Below are 22,864 nucleotides of genomic sequence, written 5' to 3' on the forward strand. Positions count from 1 at the left end.
GTCAGCTCTTTCCAAGTTCATGTATACATGTATATAAGGAAGTATTCAGTGAATACTTAAGGAGTGTACAAATACTCATCCATGCCTGTGTGTGAGCTGTATTCTTCACAGTGGCAGAGCTCAGTTAATGCAGCTGCAAGCAGTAAGGTGTTTCCTCTGGCTGGTGTCTCGGATGTAAGTGCCTGTTTGACTTCCCTGTTTTATTAAATAAAGTTTGTATGTTGCATTTAAAAAAACAAAAACCAGTCCTCACATATAATTCAAACTAGGATGACCAGACCAGGGTATTTTTACACAGCTGCTTTGATGTTTATCACAACACCCTGACAATGCCCTGAGAAGAAACTGTACAGCTGAGGAAGTTAAGGTTGTAAAGAAGGTACTTTGTGGGACCAGTGTTGTGGTGTAGCAGGTAAAGCCACAGTCTGCAGTGCCGGTTCAAGTCCCAGCTGCTCCACTTCCGATCCAGCTCTCTGCTATGGCCTGGGAAAGCAGCACAAGATGGCCTACGTCCTTGGGTCTCTGCACCCACGTGGGAGACCTGGAAGAAGCTCCTGGCTCCCGGCTTTGGATCGGCCCCGCCCCAGCCATTGCAGCCATTTGGGGAGTGAACCAGCAGATCAAAGACTTCTTTCTCTCTGCCTCTGCCTGTCAAATAAATCTTAAAAAGAAAAAACAAAACTTTGCTTTTCTGTTTCACCAGGAAAGTTTCCTGTAAAATAAAATGAGAAAACTTAGATGCCAGTAACTTACCAAACCCAAGGACCTGTTTTCATAATACAGACAGATTACAAATACATCTGTACTGCAAATGCATCAAAACGGGGGCAGGCCTTAGCCTGGTGGTTAAGATGCTGCCGCATGGCGTACGGGAGCACCTGGGCTCATCCCCGGACTGCAGCTCCCTGCTAATGCAGGCCCTGGGAGGCAGACGTGACAGCTCAAGTAGCTGAGTCCCTGCCACCCATGTGGGAGACCCGGCTCCCAGCTTTGGTCCTCCTGCATCGCCCTGCCCCCACCACTGCGGGCATTTTGAAGCATGAATCTGCAGATAGGACCTGTCTCTCCACCTCAAATAAGTTGGAAGAAGAAAATATATATATACCTTCAATCAAAATAAAAATTTCATGTTTAATAAATTCTGATACCCTGGCTGTTGTACAGGAAATCACTGACAAGAATTATGTCTTAGCTTATAACAGTTTTTCCTCCCTGCCCCATTTTTTGTTTTTAATCTTTAATAATTTCACTGTATGGTTTTAAAGTGAGACTGAAAATACTTAACACTTGCTAGCAATAGTCAGTAGACAGTAACCTAAAGTAATCTTGGGTTTAAGATTCCAAATTAGAGCTATTGTGATACCAACAGTTTGCTGTTTGCTCCCCTTCACACAACTTTGAAACTTTGTACTGTCAGCATAGACAAGTACACACTTCTAATTTCCCGATAACACGAACAGGCCGGGAACAAGCCCTCCGCAGGGTTTGGGGCTGCCAGTCTTAGTCCTGGTATTGAAGATGCACTGTTGCCAGTAAAAGATGTCAGAAGTGACAGACTGCTTCCTTCATGCTTCCCATGTAAGGCAAAGAGACTGGTCTGACCAGGCGTATTTCGGAATTTCTGAAGTTGCCACTCTTGTTCTGAAAGCACAACGTGAAGCCAACTATGCTTTTGGAAGTATTAGTACAAAATATGCTTTTCACTCTTTTCTTGAGGGTAACATGGATTAAAGCAAGGCAAACAGCTGGCACCAAGGTATTTTTCTACTTAACTGTCAAATCAGTTGATACAGAACCAATTCTATTAACAGTCTTTATTCTGGATGGAAAAGTACAGTAGTTGTGCAGAAACAAAACTACGTAACAAAAGAGTAAGACTTTCACAAATATTAAAGAAAACAATAAATAAGCCACAGTAATAGCAGACCTCACGGAAAGCTCGTAAAAAAGGGGCCGGCCACTTGTCCGCAGCACGCTGTACACGGGGCCGGGAGGCACGCCACAGTCCTGCCGTGCGAACTGCGATGCTGCTCACGGGAACGTCACCGCGACAACGCATTAAAACATTCTGCAAATATAGAACTTCCTTCTCCCTGGTTCTAGAAAATAAACTTCACATCCCAACATAGAAAACAAATACTCTCCCACCTCTTTCAAACTAGCGTTTTTAACATCCTCCATAACACCCATTTTCATAGAAAAATACCTTTTAACCAAGGTTCATTCCTGTACCTTAACTTTACAAGTGGATAATACATCAGGTTGGACTTGCGTAGCACCTCAGAGGTGTTCGTATAATGAGATAAAGTGCCTTACTGGTACACTGCTAGCATGCCCTAACGCCATTCAGTGCAGTCCCAGCATGGGGGAAGCGGACAGAGAACATGCAGATGTGTGACTGGGGCTCTCTTTGTAAATGAACTACCTTGAAATCCTTCTATTTACAAGTCTGGAGAAAACTGGGCTACTTCATATAAATGGCATGTACCCATAAGGGAATGATTGTATGATAAGGCAGGAGCAATGACCAGCCATACCTTTTAAGTGTCCAGATTTACTGCTGTCCTTAGAGGACCGTGGAAGGCTTGCTCCAGGAGCACTGTCATTGTCCCCAGTGGTTCTGGAGCCAGGCGAGAGCTCGTCTCCAAGTGCCAGAGAACACTGCGCTTGGCACTGCCGCAAGGCCCCAGCTTGCTACCAGTCCCGACTGCAAACAGCTTCCATACTGTTCCCAATATCCAGAACACCTTGAGGCACAAATACAGCTTCAAAAAGGTGCTCTAAGTATCTTATGAAGACCCATAGGATGGAAATAAGTGTACAATCCTCTTAAAGGAATTGCTATCAAGGGATCAATACTTGCATATTCTCATATTTTGCTTTTGAAAAAAGCAAAAAAAAAAAAAAAAAAACAACCCTACTATGTTTACAGTCATATTTAGCTAGAAATCACTCAGGTCCTAGTTTTATGCTCTTACATGTATAAATAAAATCGGGATCTGACTCAGTGGACTGCAACTTGAAAATTCTTTTTCAGAAGACTTTACATGGACTTTACACCATGAGTTACACCTACCCTTCTCTGTCAGTGGGCATTTGTATTCTCTAAGCAAATACTGATTTTGCCACATAGCAAAAGCTACGAGAAAAGTGATTAAAACCAAATCATTTCAGGAGAAAAGCACGAGTTAATATCTGCTTGGCTGTCTTACATTTTGAAGTTGATAGGTACAGCTAATTATTATTTTCGATTCCGTTTCTTGTTCTTATTTAAGGTGGCTTCTAGCTCTTTATAACATAAGTTTTATTCCATATTTTTAAATATATCAGTAACACTGGATTCACCCCAGAGGAAGAAAGGAAAAAAATACAGCTAAAAAGTTGTGTGTGTGTTAAACGAATGAGCCCATGGGATGCTCCGCCCCCAGGCGCACGCTGGCCTCCAGGTGCAGCGCGGGCTCACACGTTGGACTCGATGAACGATCGCTTCGGTTTGCCTGAGGGCAGGTGGCTCCTGTGTGCCTCGCCGCCAGCGTGAGGCTGCGGCTTCACCAGGCCTTCGTGATACAGGTGAGAGACGCCCTTGGCGACCCTGCTGTCCTGACAGGGGGCCTCTTCCAGCTGCTTCCCCTGCGCCCCATTGCGGACGCTGCCACCCAGTGTGGGCATTGGGCAGGCTTTGGCTTGGTTAGCGTAGGTGCCTCCGGGCTTGAGCGGGGGCTTCTCAGAGTTCGAGGCCTGCAGGCCAGCTGCAGGGGCCGGGCCCGGCAGGAGCCCCTCGGTGCCCTGGCAGTGCCAGGTGCGGTGCGTGGGGTGGCTCTGCGGCTGGAACCGGGCCGTCTTGTCCATGATGCCCATGAACGGGGTGTTGCGGGGCCTGTGCTCCGCCGTGCCACCGGGGACCTGGTGGCCAGCCTTGTCTTTCATCCGCGCGTCTGCACCTTGGACCTTGAAGCCGTCGGAGAAGCTGCTGCTTGAAGTCAAACTGCTGGTTGAACTTGACATCTTTATGCTGCTGCAGGGAGACCCCGAAGAGCCGGAACTGGCCAGGGAGGCCGCGTCCACAGCCCCCGGGGCTTTCACCTGGCCGGACAGCTGAGCGTGGTGGCTGGGGCCGCGCCGCTCCCCTCCGTGGCTACAGCCCGCGCCCGCGGGGACTAGGCCCGCTACCTCCACGTGCTGGCTTCTGCCCGCCGTGGCTGCAGAGATCCGAGGGGGCATGGGACTCGGCGGAGGGTTCTGGGGCACGCCCCTCGCTCCGGGTCCGGGTGCTGGCCGCGGGCTCGTCTTCACGATCTGCGCCTGTTTGCTGGGCTGCAGGATGAGCCCCGGCTGGGCCACGGGCTCCCGCGGTGGCTTGCCCACGGCGGCCCTGCTCTGGGGCGAGCCCGGCCGGCCTTTGGACTGTAGCCCTTCTTGAAGGTTCCGGATGTATGGCGACGGCTGGCACCTGGGCGGCGGGGAGATGGGCTCCTCGGGGGGAGACGTTTCTTCCTCTTCCACCTCCTCGAGATCGAAGCGGTCGTCGAGGCCAGCGGCCGGGGCCTCCTCTTCATTGTCCGAGTCGTTGTGAGGAGCCGGCGGCGGGCCCGGCTGTTTCTGCTGTTGGCTCCTCTGTAGCTGCTTGCACTCCTCTTCCACGCGGGCCAGGAGCCGCTTGATTTCCTGATTGTTGGGACAGAGCTTCACCGCCTCCTGCAAGTCCGCCAGCGCTGCCACGAACTGCCTGTGGCAAGCAGAGGAGACGAAACGACATGCCACGTGTGAACACGCTCCCAGGGCCACTCTGCGTGCCACAGCTGCGGTTGGCAGCAGGGACCCATTTCCTTAGCCTGGAGTTCCTCGGCTGGGCCGCTGCCACTGCAACCCCACCCACACCTGTGTGCCACCGGGGCACTGGGCACCCTAACTCAAGTGTCACCTACAAGCCCCCCTTTCCGCTTCATTCCCCAGGTGGGCAGCTCCACTGAAATGTGGACACTGGGGGCTTTATTTTGCCATAAGTCTCAACCAGCGGTGGGGAGGTGGAGTGACTGTGGGGTCAGGGGCAAGCACATGCAGCCTTGCCAGTGACAGCCACCCGCTGGCTTTGGAAGCTATTTGGCAACGAAAGGCACACGAGGCAGCCCAGGAGCCCATCTGGAGCAGGTGTGTCCTGTAGGGAAGGCTGCCCGACTCCTGGAAATACGCCCGCCGGTACCTGCTGTTTCTCTTCGCCCTCGCCCTGGCATAGAAGGCTTCATGGGACTTGGGTTTCAATTCGAGGGCCTTGGAAGCAAACTCTTCTGCCATGCCGAAGTCCTGGTGTCAAGATGGAAAGACAGGCGTCAGAAGCAACCAAAACCCCGCCAGGCAGCTGCTGCCCTGGGACTCTGCTCTAAGGAGAACGGGTGTGGGAGCAGCCAGGGGCTGAGGCCGGGGGAGGCTTCTGCTCAGCTTGCTTTACTGCAGTTAGCATCTTGTTGCAGCTTATGGATGCACCCAAGAGCAGAATCCCAGAGAGAAGCAAGAGAGACGGCCAGGGGGAGGGAGCGCAGTCTAGGCACAGCACACAGAAGGTGGGAGAGGGCGGCGTGGCCTGGCCAGCAGGTGGAGGCAGCACGAAGGTACAGAGCTGCTGGGGGAGGAGAGTGGGAAAAAAGGAGGAAGGCGGCAGCACAGGAGCAAACCCATTTGGAAGGCACCTTGGGTGGGCCACTACTTCTTGCAGGCAGGCATTTGGGGCGGGCAGCTGGTGACCCCTGCCCCATACAGAGCAGCAGTCTGCACCTGCTTCTTCTCATGGAGGCAGCAGGAATTAAACCCCAGTGCATGTCACCACGCCCACCCAGCAGCTGGCACGCAGGACAGACAGCTCGTCGGGAGCTCCGGATGTGGCCGGCACAGGGGCCAGCGAGCAGGCAGAGCGGGGTGGAGGAGCAACAGGTCCAGCTTACGTTCGTTTTCCTTCGGCAGCGGGACAGATTGAGGTAGAGGGAAACCCGCAGCTCGTTGAACGGCCTCATGTCCTCTCCGAGCCCGTCTCGGGGGAACTTCCTCAGGGCGTACTGGTACCTCTGCGCCGCCTCCTTCATCTTCCCTTTCTAGAGGGTTCAGGGTCACAGACAGGAAGGGGGCGCTTTTTCAGGGTCTGCAATAGGAGTAGGTGCCCGCTGACCCGGGGCAGGGCTCTCCCCTGCCCACCCCCACCAGGGAAGGCTGCCAACCGCCACACATAGGGCCCCGCCGCCGAGACACAAGGCCAGGCGGAGCAAGGCAGGACGCGGGACGGCAGGCACCCGCCGGCTGCCAGGTGGACGGCGGCCTTAAAGCAGCGGATTAGCTTCTCTGTTACGTGCTTCCGACAACTGTTTCAGGAATGCTGTTTCACCTGAGGATATTTTAATGCCCAGCAACACAGAAATCGGGGGAGGGGGAGGGGAGTGATGCCGTTCCTAAGGCAGTATGCGGATGAACCTAAAACCTGCTGCAGAATAATAATTTTTCTTTTCAGAGTGAAGACAGCATGGTCTTCAAAGTCAGAATAGCACCACACCCCGCTTTCAAGGCTACAAAAAATCCCAGCACTCAGCCAGACCCACTGCGCAGCGGGAAGCAGCCGTGGAAAATGGCCGGACCAGCAGACATAATTGCCGACCGGAATCCGTATGAAACCACTTCAAAGCCACACCAGCACACACTCTGAACTCAGCTTCAAACTGATTCCATGCCAGCCCCATTTATTTGTTACTATTAAATAAAGGGGAAAACCTTGCAACACCGAGCCTATAGCTGCCTAACAGCGGAAAGGATTAAAAGGGTCACCATATAGTGTTTTTTTCCTCCTAATTTTTAAATTCTAAATAATCACAGACCTGGAAGGAACAGTGATCTGTGTGAATAGCACCCAATCTATCTACACCAGTGCCGCAGGCCCTGTCCAGCCTGCCACCCGAAGTTTACTAATGAAGTTTTATTGGGACACAGCCACATCTGTCCACTCGTGTGCCTGCTTTTGTGCCCCTTCAGCTGAGCAGAGCAGCCGTGACAGAGACCACGCTGTCTGCAGTCTGGAATGTTCCCTGGCTGGCTGGTTCTGATCTGACCGCAGTCGTCTTCTGGAAAATCTGAAGCCAGGTTCATCAGTCTGTGTAGCGTTATTTCCACTCTCCCTGGGGAAATATTTAATTCAGTCTCCTGAGTATTAGATGCTACTTGACTGTGTTCAATCGAGCTGTCTTGGAGGGCTGTGAAGGGAGGATGGCCAATGGGTGACAGTGTGCAGAACAGGGGGACACATTCCGGCCTCCACGGCATGGGGTGCGTGTGGTTCACAAGAACAGAGAAGGGAGGAGCTTGGAGCCTCAAACAGAAAGCAAGGACAAGAAGAGGGGACAGGGCACTGACCCTGACTGAAATACCACAGTGTACCCCATGCATACATAGCATCACCAAGTGTCAGTCAGAAATTCTACAGAAGTGATTAAGGAAGGAGATGGAAATGCTATCCTGACTTGATGATATGTCATTGGTATATATTAAATTATCACACTGTACTCTATAAATATGTTCAATTAAAACTTTCTTGAAGTATATTCCTGGAAACAGTTTTAAATTCCAGGAGTTTCTAGATATTAAGATTCAGATAGGAAAGGCTTGGGAGACTGAACAATTCTTTTCTTCTGGAAACGTCTCCCGGGTGTTCCTTTCCCACGTGGTGGTGCCACAGGCTGGGCAGCTGACAGAAAGGATGGGCAGGGCTGCGGAAGCTCCCGCACGAGGTGCCACGGCTTCAGGAAGGAGGCCACAGCCATGGTCTCCAGGGCTGCTTAGAGTAACAGTCCCCGGACACATGGAGAGTGCTTGCCACTTTCAAGGCCCTGCGGTTAGGACATTAGACAGAGCTGGGGCAGGAGGCCAGCTCCGCCTCCCCTGCGCCTTCCAGACCACATTGTTACCCCTGGGACACGGCTGCCCCAGGGCAAGCCCGCAGGAAGAAGATGCTGGGAGGGGTGCCATCAGCAGAGAGCAGGGCGCCACCACTTACTTTGTACATCACATTTCCTTCCTCCATCAATTTCTGCAAGAGTATAATCAGAATATCAGGTTTGGAGGTGGCCATCGCCCACGCAGCATTTCCTGCAAAAGAAACACGCGTTCAGAGAAGAGGAATGGCTCTCAGGCTCCTAGGCCCCACCACGCTGCATGACACCAACACAGGGCCACAGCGTGACGAAGGCAAGGGGCAAGGCCCCGGGAGCTGGTGTGGCCCGTGACCTATCTCACGCTGCACTAGGCAGGCAGTCGGGAGGGGCCGGTGCTGGGCAAGGCTGTCCTTGTCATCTACTGAAGAAAGCAATGAGAAGCCGAGGCATCAGGGTGCTGGGGAGAGAGTGGGGCGCAGCCCCAAATGCCCTCCCTGCAGCAGCCTGCCCTCACAGTCTGCCCACCTGCTTTCAAGGCCCTGCCATCCCGCCCGGCTTCTCCTCCGCACCCCACCTCTGTCACGGCCACTGCGCTCTCCGCAACCCCTGGGGATGCGGGGGCTGGGGCACCTGGCTGTCCTTCCTGTCACCTGCCTCGGGAAGCTGTGTAGCTCCTCTGCTCCGTTTTCCCATGTGGAAGACGATGTCATCGTTACCACCTCCTTGCAGAGCTGTGGGGAGGGGACTGCAGCGCAGTGGGCGCCTGCACAGGATAGGGCGCTGCTGCCTGCAGCTGGCTCATCTCATTTCCACCACGGCTCCTGGCCCGAGGTCTCGCCTACCAGACCTAAACCCGGCCACTCTGGTCACTGCCTCGTCCACACATTTGGAGTGTGTGCCACGCTGCACCTGGCTACACAGGCGGGGCTTCCCTGCCCAGTCCCTGCCCCTGCAGTCACCAGCTCTCCTCCCAGAGACTGTGCAGGGGTCCGTCCCGCAACCCCTCCCCCCAGTGGACTCCCGCAACCCTGGAGCCACGCATCTCAGCCTGGTCTACTCTTTATAGTTGCCAGGTGAGCACTGCCAGGTGGGCTCACACATCTGTCCAGGCCAACCCCGCCCCTCCAGGCCCAACACTCCCTGGGCAGTGCTTGGGCACCTGAAGCATCTGCCACACCAGACCGCCCTTTGCCGTGAACCGATGCCTTTTCTCCATGCTGCCAGTGATAATAGCCAGCTGAGCACTTCAGAGGGGCGTGCGAGCCCCACAGACATCGGCCGTCCTCCTCCCTAACTGGCAGCAGGTGGGTGTGCAAGGCCCGGAGCTGCCCTCCCTCTCCCCGCTCTGCCGGGGCAGGTGGACTGCACTGACCCAGTTTGGCTCCTTTCCTGAGGAGTGTCACCACCACAGAGGTGTTTCGGCAGCCGATGGCTCTGTCCAGGGGACGCATCCCACTGTGGTCCACGTGCTCGATCACGGCTCCCTTCTCCACCAGGTACAGCACCTGCAGGGGAGAGCACAGGCCTTGGGTGGCAGCCGGCGCAGGTGCACCGCCCTGACTGAGCTTCACTGCCACCCCAGGTGCCTCTGGCCACGAGCGATCCTGGAACAGAAACGAAGAAGACGTGAAACACAGAGGAGCTGCGAGCCAGACAGGGCAAGCCTGCTCTGTGACGGTGACCTTGCTGTCATTGACGGGCGAAACGCCGGCTGCTGCCCCACACGTGCCCTCAGCACCACAGGCAAGCGTTGGCAGGTGTGCGGGGTGTGTCTCAGCCTCACCCCCCTCAGCAGCCACCTCCCTGCCTCCAGCTAACTGGGAGGTGGCTTCTCTGATGAGCTCCAACGTGCAGCCCTTCAGAAACACCCACACCCACACCCACACCCACACAGCCTGCGGACTGCGAGCCGCAAACGCCGGCAGCGCGGGGCCAGCTGGGCCTGCAGACAGTTCACATGAAGACTCAGGAAGGAGACCTGGAGTGTGCTGAGACTGGAAAGACGCATTTCACACCACGGCAGAAAGACTGATCCCATGTGATCAATCGCTGTCACCTGGACTGAACAGGGACTGGCAGGGGAAACCACTCTGGCCACTGCAGTTCCTCTGCTTACTAAAGTAACCCTGTGCCCAGTTTAGATGTCCACGTGGATCTGACAGGACAGGCTATCAGTCCACCAGTCAGTCACAGTTATTAGAGGGATAATACCTGGAAAATACAAAGAACTACAACTCAACAACAAAGCAACCCATTTTTTTTTAAAGATGTATTCATTTGTTTGAAAGTCAGTTATTGAGAGAGGAAAAGAGAGAGAGAACTTCCATCCACTGGTTCACCCCCCAAATGACCACAGCGGCCAGCAATGGGCCAGGTCAAGCCAGGAACTTCTTTCAGGTCTCCCACATGAGTGGCAGGGGTGCAAGCACTTGGGCCATCTTCCACTGCATTTTCTAGGCCATCACCCAAGCGCTGGATAGGGAGTGGAACAGCTGGGACACAAACCGGCACCCCTATGGGATGCTGGCATTGCAGGTGGTGGCTTTAGCCTGTAAGACAGTGCCAGCTGACAACCCAATCTTTAAAATGGACAAAGGACCTGAACACGCATTTCTCCAAAGATGATAAAGAGGGCCAAGAGGCATAGGAGATGTCCAACTTCACCAATCGTTAAGGAAATGCATATCAATTCTACAAGGGAATATCAACTCGTACCCATTAGTATAGCTGCTATTAAAAAAACAAAGTAACAAGTGTTGGTGAAGAGGTGGAGAAATGCAAACCCTGTGCCCTGTTAGTGGGAATCTAAAATGATGCGGCTATTGTGGAAGGGATTGTGGCAATTCCTCAAAAATGTAAAACTGAGAGTAGAATGAAGGACTGGCATTGTAGCGCAGCGGGTTAAGCTGCTGACTTAAATGACTTAAGTGGTGCCTGCATCCCATGTGGGCAGCGGTTTGAGTACTGGCTGCTCCACTTCCAGTCCAGCTTCCTGCTGATGGCCTGGGAAAGCAATGGAAAGTGATTGGGCCCCGTCTCCATGGGGGAGACCTAGATGAAGCTCCTGGCTCTTGGCTTTGGTCTGGGCCAGCCCTGGCCATTGAGGACATCTGGGGACTGCACCAGCAGATGGAAGACCTCTCTACAACTGTGCCTTTCAAATAAAAAAATATGACCACGTGACCCAGAATTTCCGCTTCTAGGCATAAGCTCAAAAGAACTGAGCAGGGTTGTGAGGAGATTTCTGCATGCTCACGGCAGCATTATTCACAACAGCTAAGACACAGAAGCAACCCGAGTGTCCATCAATGGATGATGTGATGAACACACAAGGAATATCACTCCGCCTTAGAGGCTGGGGCCAGGCTGGGGCTTGCAGCCAGGAACTCAATCTGGGTCCCACTCCTTGAGCCACCACCTGTTCCTCTCAGGGGTGTGTTAACAGGAAGTTGGAGTCAGTAGCAGAGCCAGGACGTAAACTCAAGGGCTCCAGTAGGAGATGTGAATGTCGTGATCACAGTCTTAACTGCAATGCCCATCCCCCCAGTATCTTTCAATCCCATTTTCCTCACATTTTCAAGTCCCCCGTATATACATAGCGGGATGCTGTTCAGCCTTGACAAAGCAGGAAATTCTGCCATGCAGTACCACAGAGGTGACCCTACAGGATGTCACGCTTAGTGAAATGGGCCAGGTATACACAGACAAACATGCATGATATCACTTGCTGTGTGGAACCTAAAAAAACTGAATCCACAAAAGTAGACAGTTGCAAGGTGGTCACCAGGGGCGGGGCGGGGCCAAGGATCAGAAGGGAAAAGAGCCATCGGTCACCGGGTACAGTCACCATTAGACACTGAAAGCTCTGGGGTAAATGGCAGCTGCATACCAGAGGCCCTGTAGCTGGACACCGTGTATCACACGCTTGAGAACGGCTAAGACAGATTTTAAATGTTCCTATCACAAGAAATGATAAATACCTGAGGGATGGACATGTTCAGCCTGGTCTGATCATTCTACAATGTATCCATGCATCCAGCATCACAGTGCACCTCATAAACACATACAATTACGACCTGGCAATTAAAAACAAAAGAAACACCAGCCAGCTAACCTAGCTTCTCCCGCGTGGAAGCGGTTTCTAAGTGATCTATGCAGGAACTCTATTTCAATGCATTACTATCAATCTGAAATGAAAACTACATGTGTGTGTGTATATATATTGACCACGTGGTTTGCAGGCAGGTACCATGAAGCGTTTTAGAGTCGACTGGTATCTTCAGTGCATCCTGGAACAGACGGCATGGCACAGAATTAGAAGACAATGCAGGGCCTCCACAGCACACAGCCTACGCTTGGGGATGGCTTCATGCCAACCCCGAAGCACGCAGTCCCGGGGCCTGTGTTTAGGTGCCAGGTGCCGGCCTGGGCACGGAGGGGAGTGAGCACCTGTTGGCACTTACGGTGTCAGCGTCACCACAGAAGGCAGCCAGGTCCAGGGGCGTGCGGCCGTTCTTGTCTGTCTGGTCTATCTCGGCTCCCTCCTCCACCAGATGCTGGACCACGGCCCGGTGGCCTTTCAGACAAGCCCAGCTCAGTGCCGACAGGCCCTCTTTGTCCAGAGAAGAAAGCGCAGCACCTGAAAGAAAAGCCCATTCACAGCGCAGGAACCTCACAGGGCAGACCCCGTGGGGCCCTGTGGAGTGACAGGCCAGTGGCGCAGCAGGCAGGGGGGCTGCGCTGCCCACCCTGCCCCTGGGAGCGCTGGAAGTCCACCATGGCAGAGCCTTTCCCAATCGTATCCCCAGGGTCCTGCCAGAGCCGGCTCTCTGACCCGCGCAAGCCTGCTCATGCAGGGCCCTGGGCAGCTACCTTTGGAAAGGAGAAACTCCACGGTGTTCAAGTGGCCTTCACAGGCGGCCACCATGAGGGGCGTCCGGCCCTGCTTGTCACTCAGGTTCACGTCGCAGCCGCGCTCCAACAGCAGCCTCACGATCTGAAAGAAAGGCTCAGGTTCAGTCTCCCTGCTGCATTGCACAACACACCCCCTCCACCCAACACTTTCTCTATGGGGCCTGGGGTGTGGTGGCTCCCGTGTCCTCTGGCTCGGTCGGGGAACTGCCATCTACTGCAGCACAGCCAGCGGAGAGGATGCCAATCGCTCCAGACGCAAAGAAATGACAGACACTTGGGTGGAAGGGCATGCCAAGTGCCCTGGCCTGAGCGCTGTGCACAGGCTGTACCCATCGAGGGGTGCAGTTCTTACCTGCCAGCTTAAAACAAAAATGCATACAAATTTCAAAGCTCAGATGACTCAGAAACCCTTTCATGTTGCATGAACTACAGGAGCCTGTAAGGTCTTTCTGCTGCATTCCTTTGAGCAGAATCTCTTTTCCAAAGGTACACTCCTTTTAGCACACCCCGTTCATCGCTGTATCTCCAAACCACACACACGCCAGGCAGAAGCAGTGCTCTCGAGGAGGGAGGGGATGTCAATCATGAGCAGTGACAAGGCAGCCAGAGGGCGAGCATCCCCAGGGACCTGAGCTGGCACAGAAGCTCATTCAGCAGGTGCAGGAGAATGGTGTGGGGCAGGGGTGAGGGAGCAGCGAGGAGCCCACCCACCACAGCCCCGGCACTGTGCTTGGGAGGCAGAGCAAAGCTTCCCAAAGGAGGTTCTCGGCCTCAGGAATACACCTTGAACCTGCCTGCTGGGAAGGAGGCAGAAAAAAGGAACAGCCAGACAGGCATCCCAGGCAGCCACCTTCCCAGGAGCAGCTTCCTTTAAGGGTGAGCCCAGAGTTTCTCCCGCCTCACTCTTCAGAACGTGGCCACCACGCCTTGTGTCCCTGCAGCCCTCTTGCCCCACACTAACAAATGCTTTCAGATCGCCCCATGACCTGGAAAACATGGAGGCCAGGAGGCGGGGGTCTCCGGGGCATCAAGCTGGAGTTGCTGAGGATGCACGGACTACCCCAGCCCTCTGGACTGCGAGGGGGAAAAGCCAGAACCTCGGCGGGGAGTCAGCATGGCTTCTACCAATGGAGCTGGGCGCAGTGAGCAGAGACTCCACTCCACAGTGTAAACTTTGGTCTAGAAACTTCTTACGACAGGCGTGGTAAGGCGCTCCGCGTGTGTAGCTTATGTGTTGCCTGGCGCCAGGAATGGGGTGGGTGTGTGGACAGATGCATGGCTGAACCACTGCCTGCCATTATAGACAACCTGCCATCCACAGTGAAAGTCAGCCAGGCTGACACAGCACTGCACAGGAGACAGCTGTTTTTCCCCCCACAGGCAAGCAGAACAGCCCTTCTTCTCGCTGTGCTGGACACGTGTGCAGCAGTAGCAGGCAGGTCAAGGCCAGGCTGGCCTTCCCATGTTGAGTCTGCCCATCTGATGCCCTCTGCAGCCATGGGCAGCAGCAGGGGTCTGGCCAGCCAGGTTGCAGGCTTGCTTCCAACCCTGTGGGGCTGCTGCCCATTCTGTCCAGGGCGCAAGTGGAAGCCAAGAACAGAAAGACCCAAACGGGGTTTGGGGAGCCACAGGAAGGCTCACCAGTGACCTCCAGGACCATTCTCGGCTTCTGGGACATTCAGGGGCCCCAGGGTACCTGCCAGTGCCCCTGGCGTGCGGCACAGAACAAAGGTGGGACCCCTCTCCTGTTGGTCCGAGACACGGCAGCTCCATGCTCCAGCAGCAGCTCGCACACCTCCAGCTTGCCCCGTCCCGTGGCGGCTGTCAGGGCTGAAGGAAGAGCACAGGGGAGGGCACATGAGTGCATGGTGGGCTACACGCGGCCATGCCTTCCCGCTGACAGGTAGGCTACACGCGGCCACGCCTTCTGACAGGTGGGCTACACGCGGCCACGCCTTCTGACAGGTGGGCTACACGCGGCCACGCCTTCCGGCTGACAGGTGGGCTACACGCGGCCACGCCTTCTGACAGGTGGGCTACACGCGGCCACGCCTTCCCGCTGACAGGTGGGCTACACGCGGCCACGCCTTCCCCCGACAGGTGGGCTACACGCAGCCACGCCTTCTGCTGACAGGTAGGCTACACGTGGCCACGCCTTCCCACTGACAGGTGGGTTACACGCGGCCACGCCTTCTGCTGACAGGTGGGCTACACACGGCCACGCCTTCCCCGACAGGTGGACTACACGCGGCCACGCCTTCTGCTGACAGGTGGACCACACGTGGCCACGCCTCCCCACTGACAGGTGGGCTACATGCAGCCATGCCTTCCCCTTGACAGGTGGCTCTCTGTATCCTCTACCCCTTCCCCTCCCTTGGAAACTGGGCAGGCTTGCAGGCGGCTCTCACCAGCCAGACATGGTAGCGAGCATGCCGGGCCATGACTGGGCCCAGGGCCTGGGGGAGACGCTGCGTGCTCCTCCTGGGGACTCCGGTGCAGGCTGTGGGGCAGTCCCGACAGAACTTGCCATGCCACGCTCCACCAGACACGGGTGGGGAGCAGGGCGAGCCACCCTGCCAGGCCCCACCCACACTGCACAGCCAGGAACCACCAAGTCCTGTTCTCCACAGCAGGAGGGGCAAGAATACAGCACAACACAACAAACCAGTCAGTACTATCATCCAGTATGGCTTGTTCCCCTACAGTCACACCGTCCATTTGATAATAGTAACTACCGAGCCAAGCGTGTATTCCAGCATTCCTGCCTTTCAGAAGCTCTGAATCTCTAACATGTCAAGGCTGAGGGTTAGGAAAGTCACAGAAGAGAAAAAGAGAGCCCTTGGGGTCAGCGCCGTGGCGCAGGTTAATCCTCCATCTGTGGTGCTGGAATTCCACATGGGCGCCAGTTCTAGTCCTGGCTGCTCCTCTTCCAATCCAGCTCTCTGCTATGGCCTGGGAAAGCAGTAGAAGATGGCCCGAGTCCTTGGGCCCCTGCACCCACGTGGAAGACCTGGAAGAAGCACCTGGCTCCTGGCTTTGGAACGGCGCTGCTCTGGCCATCGCGGCCATTTGGAGAGTGAACCAACGGAAGGAAGACTTTCTGTCTCTCCCTCTGTCTATAATTCTACCTCTCAAATAAATAAATAAAAATCTTAAAAAAAAAAAGAGGGCCCTTAAGCGCTGGGTGAATCTGCTGGGGTGCCATGGGGCACTGTGGGGAAGTTTGTGAGGCTCGGAGGGGAAGGAAGAGCCAGGGTCCTCATACCCCCCTCACACTGGGGTCCCAGCCTCCCCTTGCCCTGATTATCAAAGAGGGCAGGTCGGGAACACAAGGGGTGCCACTAGAACAGGTGCTTGTGCTGGGCTGGCAGGGACGACCCCAGGTGGGACAACAGCTCTACACTGGGGTGAGCGGACACTCCTCAGGAGGGGCGTGCAGGAGCCCAGGAGGAAGACGGGGTGGTGCAGTGGAGTGTGAAGCTGGGGCTCTGCTCCCGGGGCCTCCTGGGAACAGCTCTGTTTTGAAACGCAGCTTCCAAGCCACACATGCCCATCTTCAGGAAGACACTGGGACAGACCTCTCAGGCTAGCACGGGCAAACACAGGGACAGGCCCCTCACAGAAAGGGAAGCCCAAATGCCAACCTCCTCAGCAGTCCAGCCATCGGGAAAGGGAACGGTGGGGATCCGCCTACTCTGCTGGTGGGAATGAGGGCGGGTGACTACTCTGAAGAGCAGGCAGACTCCAGCGCTGCCTGCGGGGTGCACGCGTCTCATGGCCGGGCAAGCCGACTGGCAGGCAGGTGCACCACAGGCACAGGCAACAAGGCTCACGGCAGCCCCAAGCTGGAAGCACCCAGAAGGCCTGTGGCCACAGAGCACATCAGGAAACTGTGGTACAGAAGAGAATTGCTCATCAGTGAAAACAAATGCTGTGCAGCCAAATGCCACAGTGTCATCAACTCAGTATTCAAAGAAACAAAATGCAAGACAATACACACAGAGTTCAAGACACGGCACTGCTGGGGCTCCTTTTACAAACAGTGGGCCTGGCGCAATCTCCTGGGCACCCAGCAGCTTGGAGTCACGTGCTCAGGAAAGCTGATCCCCACAACCACGTGCAGCAAGGCCCACCTGTCCCCCGCGGGCCCCCCAGGACTGCTGGCCTATGCCTGCTCCCTCGGTGCCCGCAGGAAAGCCTGCTCAGGCTGGGAGTCAGTGCCTGACCTCCAACTCTTCTGGGTGACCTACTCTAGCTTCCAACCCAGGGATGGAAATGGGACACCAGTGCCTAACCTCCTGGGACCAGCAGCAGCTCCACAGGGACCAGAGTCTCTGAGGACAGTCCTCAGGTCCCAGGGTCGAAACTTCACCTCATCATGTGCCACAGGGAGGCACCCACAGTACGCCTGAGCGCTGCTTCCAACCTGCAAAGGGGAAAGACGCAGGCCTTGGGAGAGAGCGAGGGCACCGGGCAGCCCTGAGCCTGGGGTCCTGGGACATCAAAGCCCAGCCAAGGAAGGCGGTGGGGCAGGTGCACTTTCTCCGTCCTTCCACAGGGCAAGTCGGCTCTCGCTGTGCTTGTGGTCCTCAGTCCGTGTGAGGCAGCGAGTGGGGACCTCAGCAAGAAAGGGACTGTGGCTTCACCCGGGACAGGCGGCGAGGTACAGTCTGCAGGCCTGGCCCTTTCCGAATGTTCCACTCCCTGTCACTCACCCGCTCCTGGACTGGGGTAGGTTCTCCCTCAGGAGAACACAGTGAAAACACAAAAAACACACTGAAAGGGATCTGTCCTGACTCATGACTTCACTCAAGGGTGTGGTGGTGGGGGCAGGGGAGGTCACAAATGAAGAGCTGACTCCAGACAGCCCCAGCTGAGGGAGCCAGCTTCTAACTGGCCAAGAGCAGTCCCCATCCAAAGCGGCTGGCGTCTCCCATGAGGACTTGCTCTCCTCAGCTCCTCCCCACCCTGGCACAGCACTGTCCCCTGGAGCGCTCTAAGTAGCTGGTACATCTGGCTAAGGTCCTCATGAGAAGTCAGGGCTGGCAGTAGCGGTGTGTTCGGTGAGTTCCTGGTGCAGGTTGCAGAAGGCCTATAGACCAAGGTTCTAGAACACAAGCAACCCCAAGGATCAAGGACACAGGACAGGAGGCATGAAGACACAGTCTGGTCCCACCTGCTGTGTGGGACCCTGACAAACCTGCCAGCTCTCTGGGCCTCTCAGCACCCACATTTGTAAAGCTGGAGTCCTGGTGTTTAATTCTGATTCCATTCTCTCAATGCACCTAACTATTTAAAAGTTTATGACAAGTGCAACACTGAACCATCCCAACTGCCGTTACTAAGTTTGAACACTCTGAGGCCACCCAGTGCATGAACACAGCTGGCCCAAGTCGCCGGTCATTGGGCAGTGACCATAACAATGCTTTTCCTGTCATCTGTCTCATCCCAGCATTCCTTGTCTAGGAAGAGCCACAGTAACAACAGCTGCCATCTGCCGCACTGATCTGGGTGGACGCGGACCTTCTGCAGACGGTGTGACGGGGGCAGAACACGGAAGGGACGTGGACGCTGCAGCAGGTGCCATTCACACGAAGTCCTGGTCCTTACCGAGCACACATTTAATCTTATAAATAAACGGTCATTAACAGTTTTGATGCCAGTTTTAGAAACTGATGGACGGGGGGAGATTCCTGTATGCAAAATGTTTGCAGACCAGTGGCCTAGGTGACCTTGTCCATGCTAACCGAGTCTATACAGGCCAGTCCCAGCAGAGTTGCCATGGCACTATTAGCCTCTGTTCCTGCCAGGACAATGATGGGGCCTGTGATACTTATACAGTGGTAGAGGTCAGAACACGCTACCCCAAAACATGCCTTTTTGGTATAAGGATTGTTTGGCACTGATAATTTTGAGAAACTGCAGACTTAGAAGCAGAAGCATATGTGTTGGGGGTGGGGGGTACAGTGGCTAAGCTGCAGCTTGGGACACCTGCACCCCACATCAGAGTATATGGACGGAATCTTGGCTGTTCCCCTTCTGATCCAGCTCCTTGCTAATGCGTGCCTTAGGAGGCAGCAGGTAATGATGGTTCAAGTACTTGGGTCCTTGCCACTCACAGGAGAGGCCTGGATTGAGTTCTAGGTACCTAGATTTGTCCTGGTTCAGCCCTGGCTGTTGCAGATGGAAGAGCTCTGCCTGTCTGAGAAACAAAACAGAGCTGGAATTACCCTCATGGGTGGGAAACTGTCATCTCTGAAGGAAATCTCCACATGAAAGGGTCTCTCTCTGACTGCATCACCAGAGACCTGACCAATGGAGCACCAGACTCACCAACCTGCCCCCGCTGACCATGGTTTTCCTGGATGCTCGCCCATCACCAGCCTCCACACATCCTTCACCTTGGTTTCAGAGGCGGTGGTATTTAAGCTGAAGTCAATGCCACCTCTCTGAGATCTACTCACTTCTCTGAGAGTCTCCTACTTATACAAAAGGTATTCATGGGGCCAGCATTGTGGTGTAGTGGCTAAAGCCACCTCCTGCAACACCCTCAGCTCATGTGGGTGCCGGTTCCTGTCCTGGATGCTTCACTTCTGACACAGCTTCCTGCTAATGGCCTCGGGAAAGCAGCAGAAAAAGGCCCAAATGCTAGGGCCCCTGCCACACACAGCAGAGACCTGGACAAAGCTCCTGGATGCTGGCTTCAACCTGGCCCAGCCCTGGCTATTGTGGCCACCCAGTCAGTGAACCAGTGGATAGAAGATCTGTCTCCTCTGTAACTCAACACATCTTTAAAAAAAAAAAAAAAAAAAAAAAAGCCAGTACTCATGTTACAGAATGGCTTTGTTCTTCCTGGTAACCTGGATGTTGTCATGAGGTCTGTCCCAACTCAGAAGCATGAAGCAGAAGCAGAAAGCCACTTTTTCCTGCCCTACAACATACACAGCTGGGCTGATATAGATGTGACCTGCAGTAGGTAGGATGGGAGAGCTGGAAATGAGCCGCTGGGCCCTGCTGTACCTCACCAGCTCTGCTCCCTGGGGGAACGGCTCTTCCTCCAGTAGCTGTGACTCACTGGAGAGGAATGGACCCACAGACACGCACAAGCAGGAACAGACATGCTCAGGTCTGCAGCCTGGGCAGGCAGGGCCGGTGGAACACCACGGACACCATGGGACACTGTCACACGGGACTACCCCATCCCCACGCAGCTCGGTCTTTTATTTGCTCAACAAGTTTGGTGCCCCTTAGAAATGGGGCCTCTAAATGAAGGCAGCTGGGCTGTTGCAGCTGGGCTGACCTCCTACAAGAGTGGGACATCAGGAATGACAGCTGGCACTGAAAACAGGGAGGAGCCAGAGGCTGGGGCAGCTGACAGGCAACAGCCAGCATGCCACCCCAGACTGGGCCCGTCCTCCGTATAGGTTGGCTTGCTGTGCGCCGAGTGGTTAACTTCCTTTTGAGGGGATAAAGAACCTGCCAGCACAGGCAGCCTTTGCTCACCTCTGAATACAAAGCCCTAACCAGGCTCTCGGCGATACAAGATGCCACACACAAGGAGCCCTGTGTTTCTGGCGTGCTGCTGGGATTCAGTATTTCTGGCCGCATTGCTGCCAACTCCCTGGGGCAAGGATGCATCTCCAGGGTCAGCTGCACGAGGACTTGGGGATACCATATTGGGAAACAGAGGAGACAGAGGAATGCTCAGCCACAAGCCTGAGCAGACAGAGCACTGGCAAGGCCACGCCCAGGAATTCCTGTCACTGTGGCAAAGGTCACTGCTCTCTGTAAGCCGGGGGCAGGGCCAGAGCCCTGCTGGTCCGCAATGGTCCCCATGTCTTCGGGCCAAGAACATCCAAGGAGGACTCTAGAATCAGTGTGGACACATAGCACTTTTTAGAATGCAAATCAGACATGATCCCATTCCTTTGAGAAACCCTGAACAAGATGGCATTTCTGTAATTAAATCCGCAGGAAAGCACATGCGGTTTTTCAAAGACCCTGAGCTGGGGCGGGCCTGTCGCCACAGCTGCTGGTCTCAAGACAAAACTGACGCACAACAGTCTCAACGGATTGAAAATATCAGTGAGGAACAGTTCTTTGTATCATAAGACGGATCGTCTGCACGACTCTAAAAAACTGAAGTTCTCTGGATAAAGATCTGAATTAACCAAACTCAACTGTCAATGAGGAACACATTCATTCCATTGGTAGGGCTGTTCACAAAGTTTCATAGCAGGTCAGTCACTCAAACGCACGGGGATGTGCTGCGGGGACCAAGGGTCATAACCGGGCATTATGCCTTCCTGAGCCACTAGAGACCTGGCGAGAAGGGGGCAAGTCAGCACACACAGGCAGCTCCCACCTTGCCCATGCTACCCCTGCTGCCCCCGATGTCACATCAGCCACATGGACTGCACCTGCAGGACACACTTCCTGCTGGCTAAGAGGTGCCTGGGCAGAGCGGCTTCTGCTTTGCTTGTGGACTTGTGTTCACTTCTGCAACTTATTTCCTCTTATACTGGTCTTTCCTATCTTTCAAAAACATGAGAGGGAAATGAAAAAACAAACCACCAACTTTAGCAGTAAGCATAACTATCACTGATTTGTGGCCAAAGTGAAAGCATTAGAAGGGACACAGTCTGTGATGTTTGACTCTCCACATGGACACCCTCCTTGACTGTAAAGGAAAAGAAATGTCCTCAGTTTCTCAGTTATCTAACATTCGGTAGACTGCCATTAGGGACTTTATCACTTTTTAAAAACCTTGTAGGAGTGACAGCCCCTCCCCGTGCCCTGCCCTGTGAAGTCGGCCGTGGCCTGTGTTTTGCTTTGCTGCCCTCTGGACGTGCCTTGTTGCTCCTAGGCTTCCTATCCAAGTCACGGCACCATTATGCCTCCTAGGCTTCATATCCGAGTCACGGCACCATTATGTCGCTCCCCCTCTTCGTGGAGGAACGACACAGGACCCTGTGCTGTTCCTATCCGAGTCACGGCACCATTATGTCGCTCCTCCTCTTCGCGGAGGAACGACGCTAGACCCTGCGCTGTTCTTTTGTCTGCTTGGCCCTTCCCGGGTTTGCTGCTGGTTCTTCCCGGGTTGGCTGCCGTCCCTCCACCTCTGTGGAGGGGTGGGCCCCCCTGCCACTTTCCCCACTTCCGCGGGGGAGCGGCACACCGCCGGCCAGCTCTCTCGGGGGCTGCTCAGATGTTATCCGGATGTTCCCCTTAGATGTTCCTGGTGCATGTTGTCTCTCTCCTCCTTTATAGTCCTCTTCCACCAGTCCCAACTCTGCTACCCACACGCTGAGCACGCTGCTCTCCTCCAATCAGGAACAGGATCAGCTCCTGCAGGTTATTGGTTGAACTGGAGGCAGCTGCGCAGAAGCTGTTTACTCCTCTCCCAGCGCCATATTGTGAGAGAGCAGATGCATAGAATAGGTCTTTTTTTTTTTTTTTTTTTTTTTTTTTTAATTTTTGACAGGTAGAGTGGACAGTGAGAGAGAGAGACAGAGAGAGAAAGGTCTTCCTTTGCCGTTGGTTCACCCTCCAATGGCCGCCGCTGCAGCCGGCGCACTGCGCTGATCCGATGGCAGGAGCCAGGATCCAGGTGCTTTTCCTGGTCTCCCATGGGGTGCAGGGCCCAAGCACCTGGGCCATCCTCCACTGCACTCCCTGGCCATAGCAGAGAGCTGGCCTGGAAGAGGGGCAACCGGGACAGAATCCGGCGCCCCAACCAGGACTAGAACCCGGTGTGCCGGCGCCACAAGGTGGAGGATTAGCCTAGTGAGCCACGGCGCCGGCCTTAGAATAGGTCTTAATTCCAGTAACTTAGTCTAGTCCGAGTTGCTCCCCACAGTGGCTGTCACCTTGTGGGTCTCAGAGAGGCTGGCCCACAGTAGCCCTGCCCCTAGTAGGGCTGAGCCCTGCAGCCGTCATCCTCACAGCATGCTTTGTTGGGCAATTCCTTGTGTCTTTGCGAGAGGGCAGGTTCCATGAGATGAAAGGAACTTGCTAAGACCTGAACACTCTTCCACTCCACCCAG

At 54.7% G+C, this 22,864-nt stretch overlaps 2 protein-coding genes across 22 annotated transcripts in view; one reads left to right on the forward strand and one right to left on the reverse strand.

Annotated features, from left to right (window-relative positions):
- The window catches only part of WDSUB1 (WD repeat, sterile alpha motif and U-box domain containing 1), a 66,300-nt gene extending 59,699 nt beyond the window's left edge, over positions 1–6,601 (forward strand). Inside the window, exon 11 of the mRNA XM_089328287.1 lies at positions 6,494–6,601. Coding sequence (XP_089184413.1) covers positions 6,494–6,498 — 5 coding nt within the window. The 3' untranslated portion in view covers positions 6,499–6,601. The remainder of the gene's footprint in view (positions 1–6,493) is intronic.
- TANC1 (tetratricopeptide repeat, ankyrin repeat and coiled-coil containing 1) overlaps positions 1,800–22,864 on the reverse strand; it is a 246,689-nt gene continuing 225,624 nt past the window's right edge. For all 21 annotated transcript variants that reach the window (XM_051849489.3, XM_089328272.1, XM_089328273.1 and 18 more), the window contains 8 exons: positions 14,515–14,648; positions 12,777–12,900; positions 12,368–12,543; positions 9,277–9,409; positions 8,027–8,118; positions 5,937–6,083; positions 5,201–5,301; positions 1,800–4,726 (listed from right to left, as the gene is read on the reverse strand). In XM_051849489.3, coding sequence (XP_051705449.2) covers positions 3,460–4,726; positions 5,201–5,301; positions 5,937–6,083; positions 8,027–8,118; positions 9,277–9,409; positions 12,368–12,543; positions 12,777–12,900; positions 14,515–14,648 — 2,174 coding nt within the window. In that variant the 3' untranslated portion in view covers positions 1,800–3,459. The remainder of the gene's footprint in view (positions 4,727–5,200; positions 5,302–5,936; positions 6,084–8,026; positions 8,119–9,276; positions 9,410–12,367; positions 12,544–12,776; positions 12,901–14,514; positions 14,649–22,864) is intronic.

This window comes from Oryctolagus cuniculus, chromosome 3, assembly GCF_051225735.1.
Source record: "Oryctolagus cuniculus isolate XC-2025 breed Fujian yellow rabbit chromosome 3, ASM5122573v1, whole genome shotgun sequence".
NCBI classification, from domain to species: domain Eukaryota; kingdom Metazoa; phylum Chordata; class Mammalia; order Lagomorpha; family Leporidae; genus Oryctolagus; species Oryctolagus cuniculus.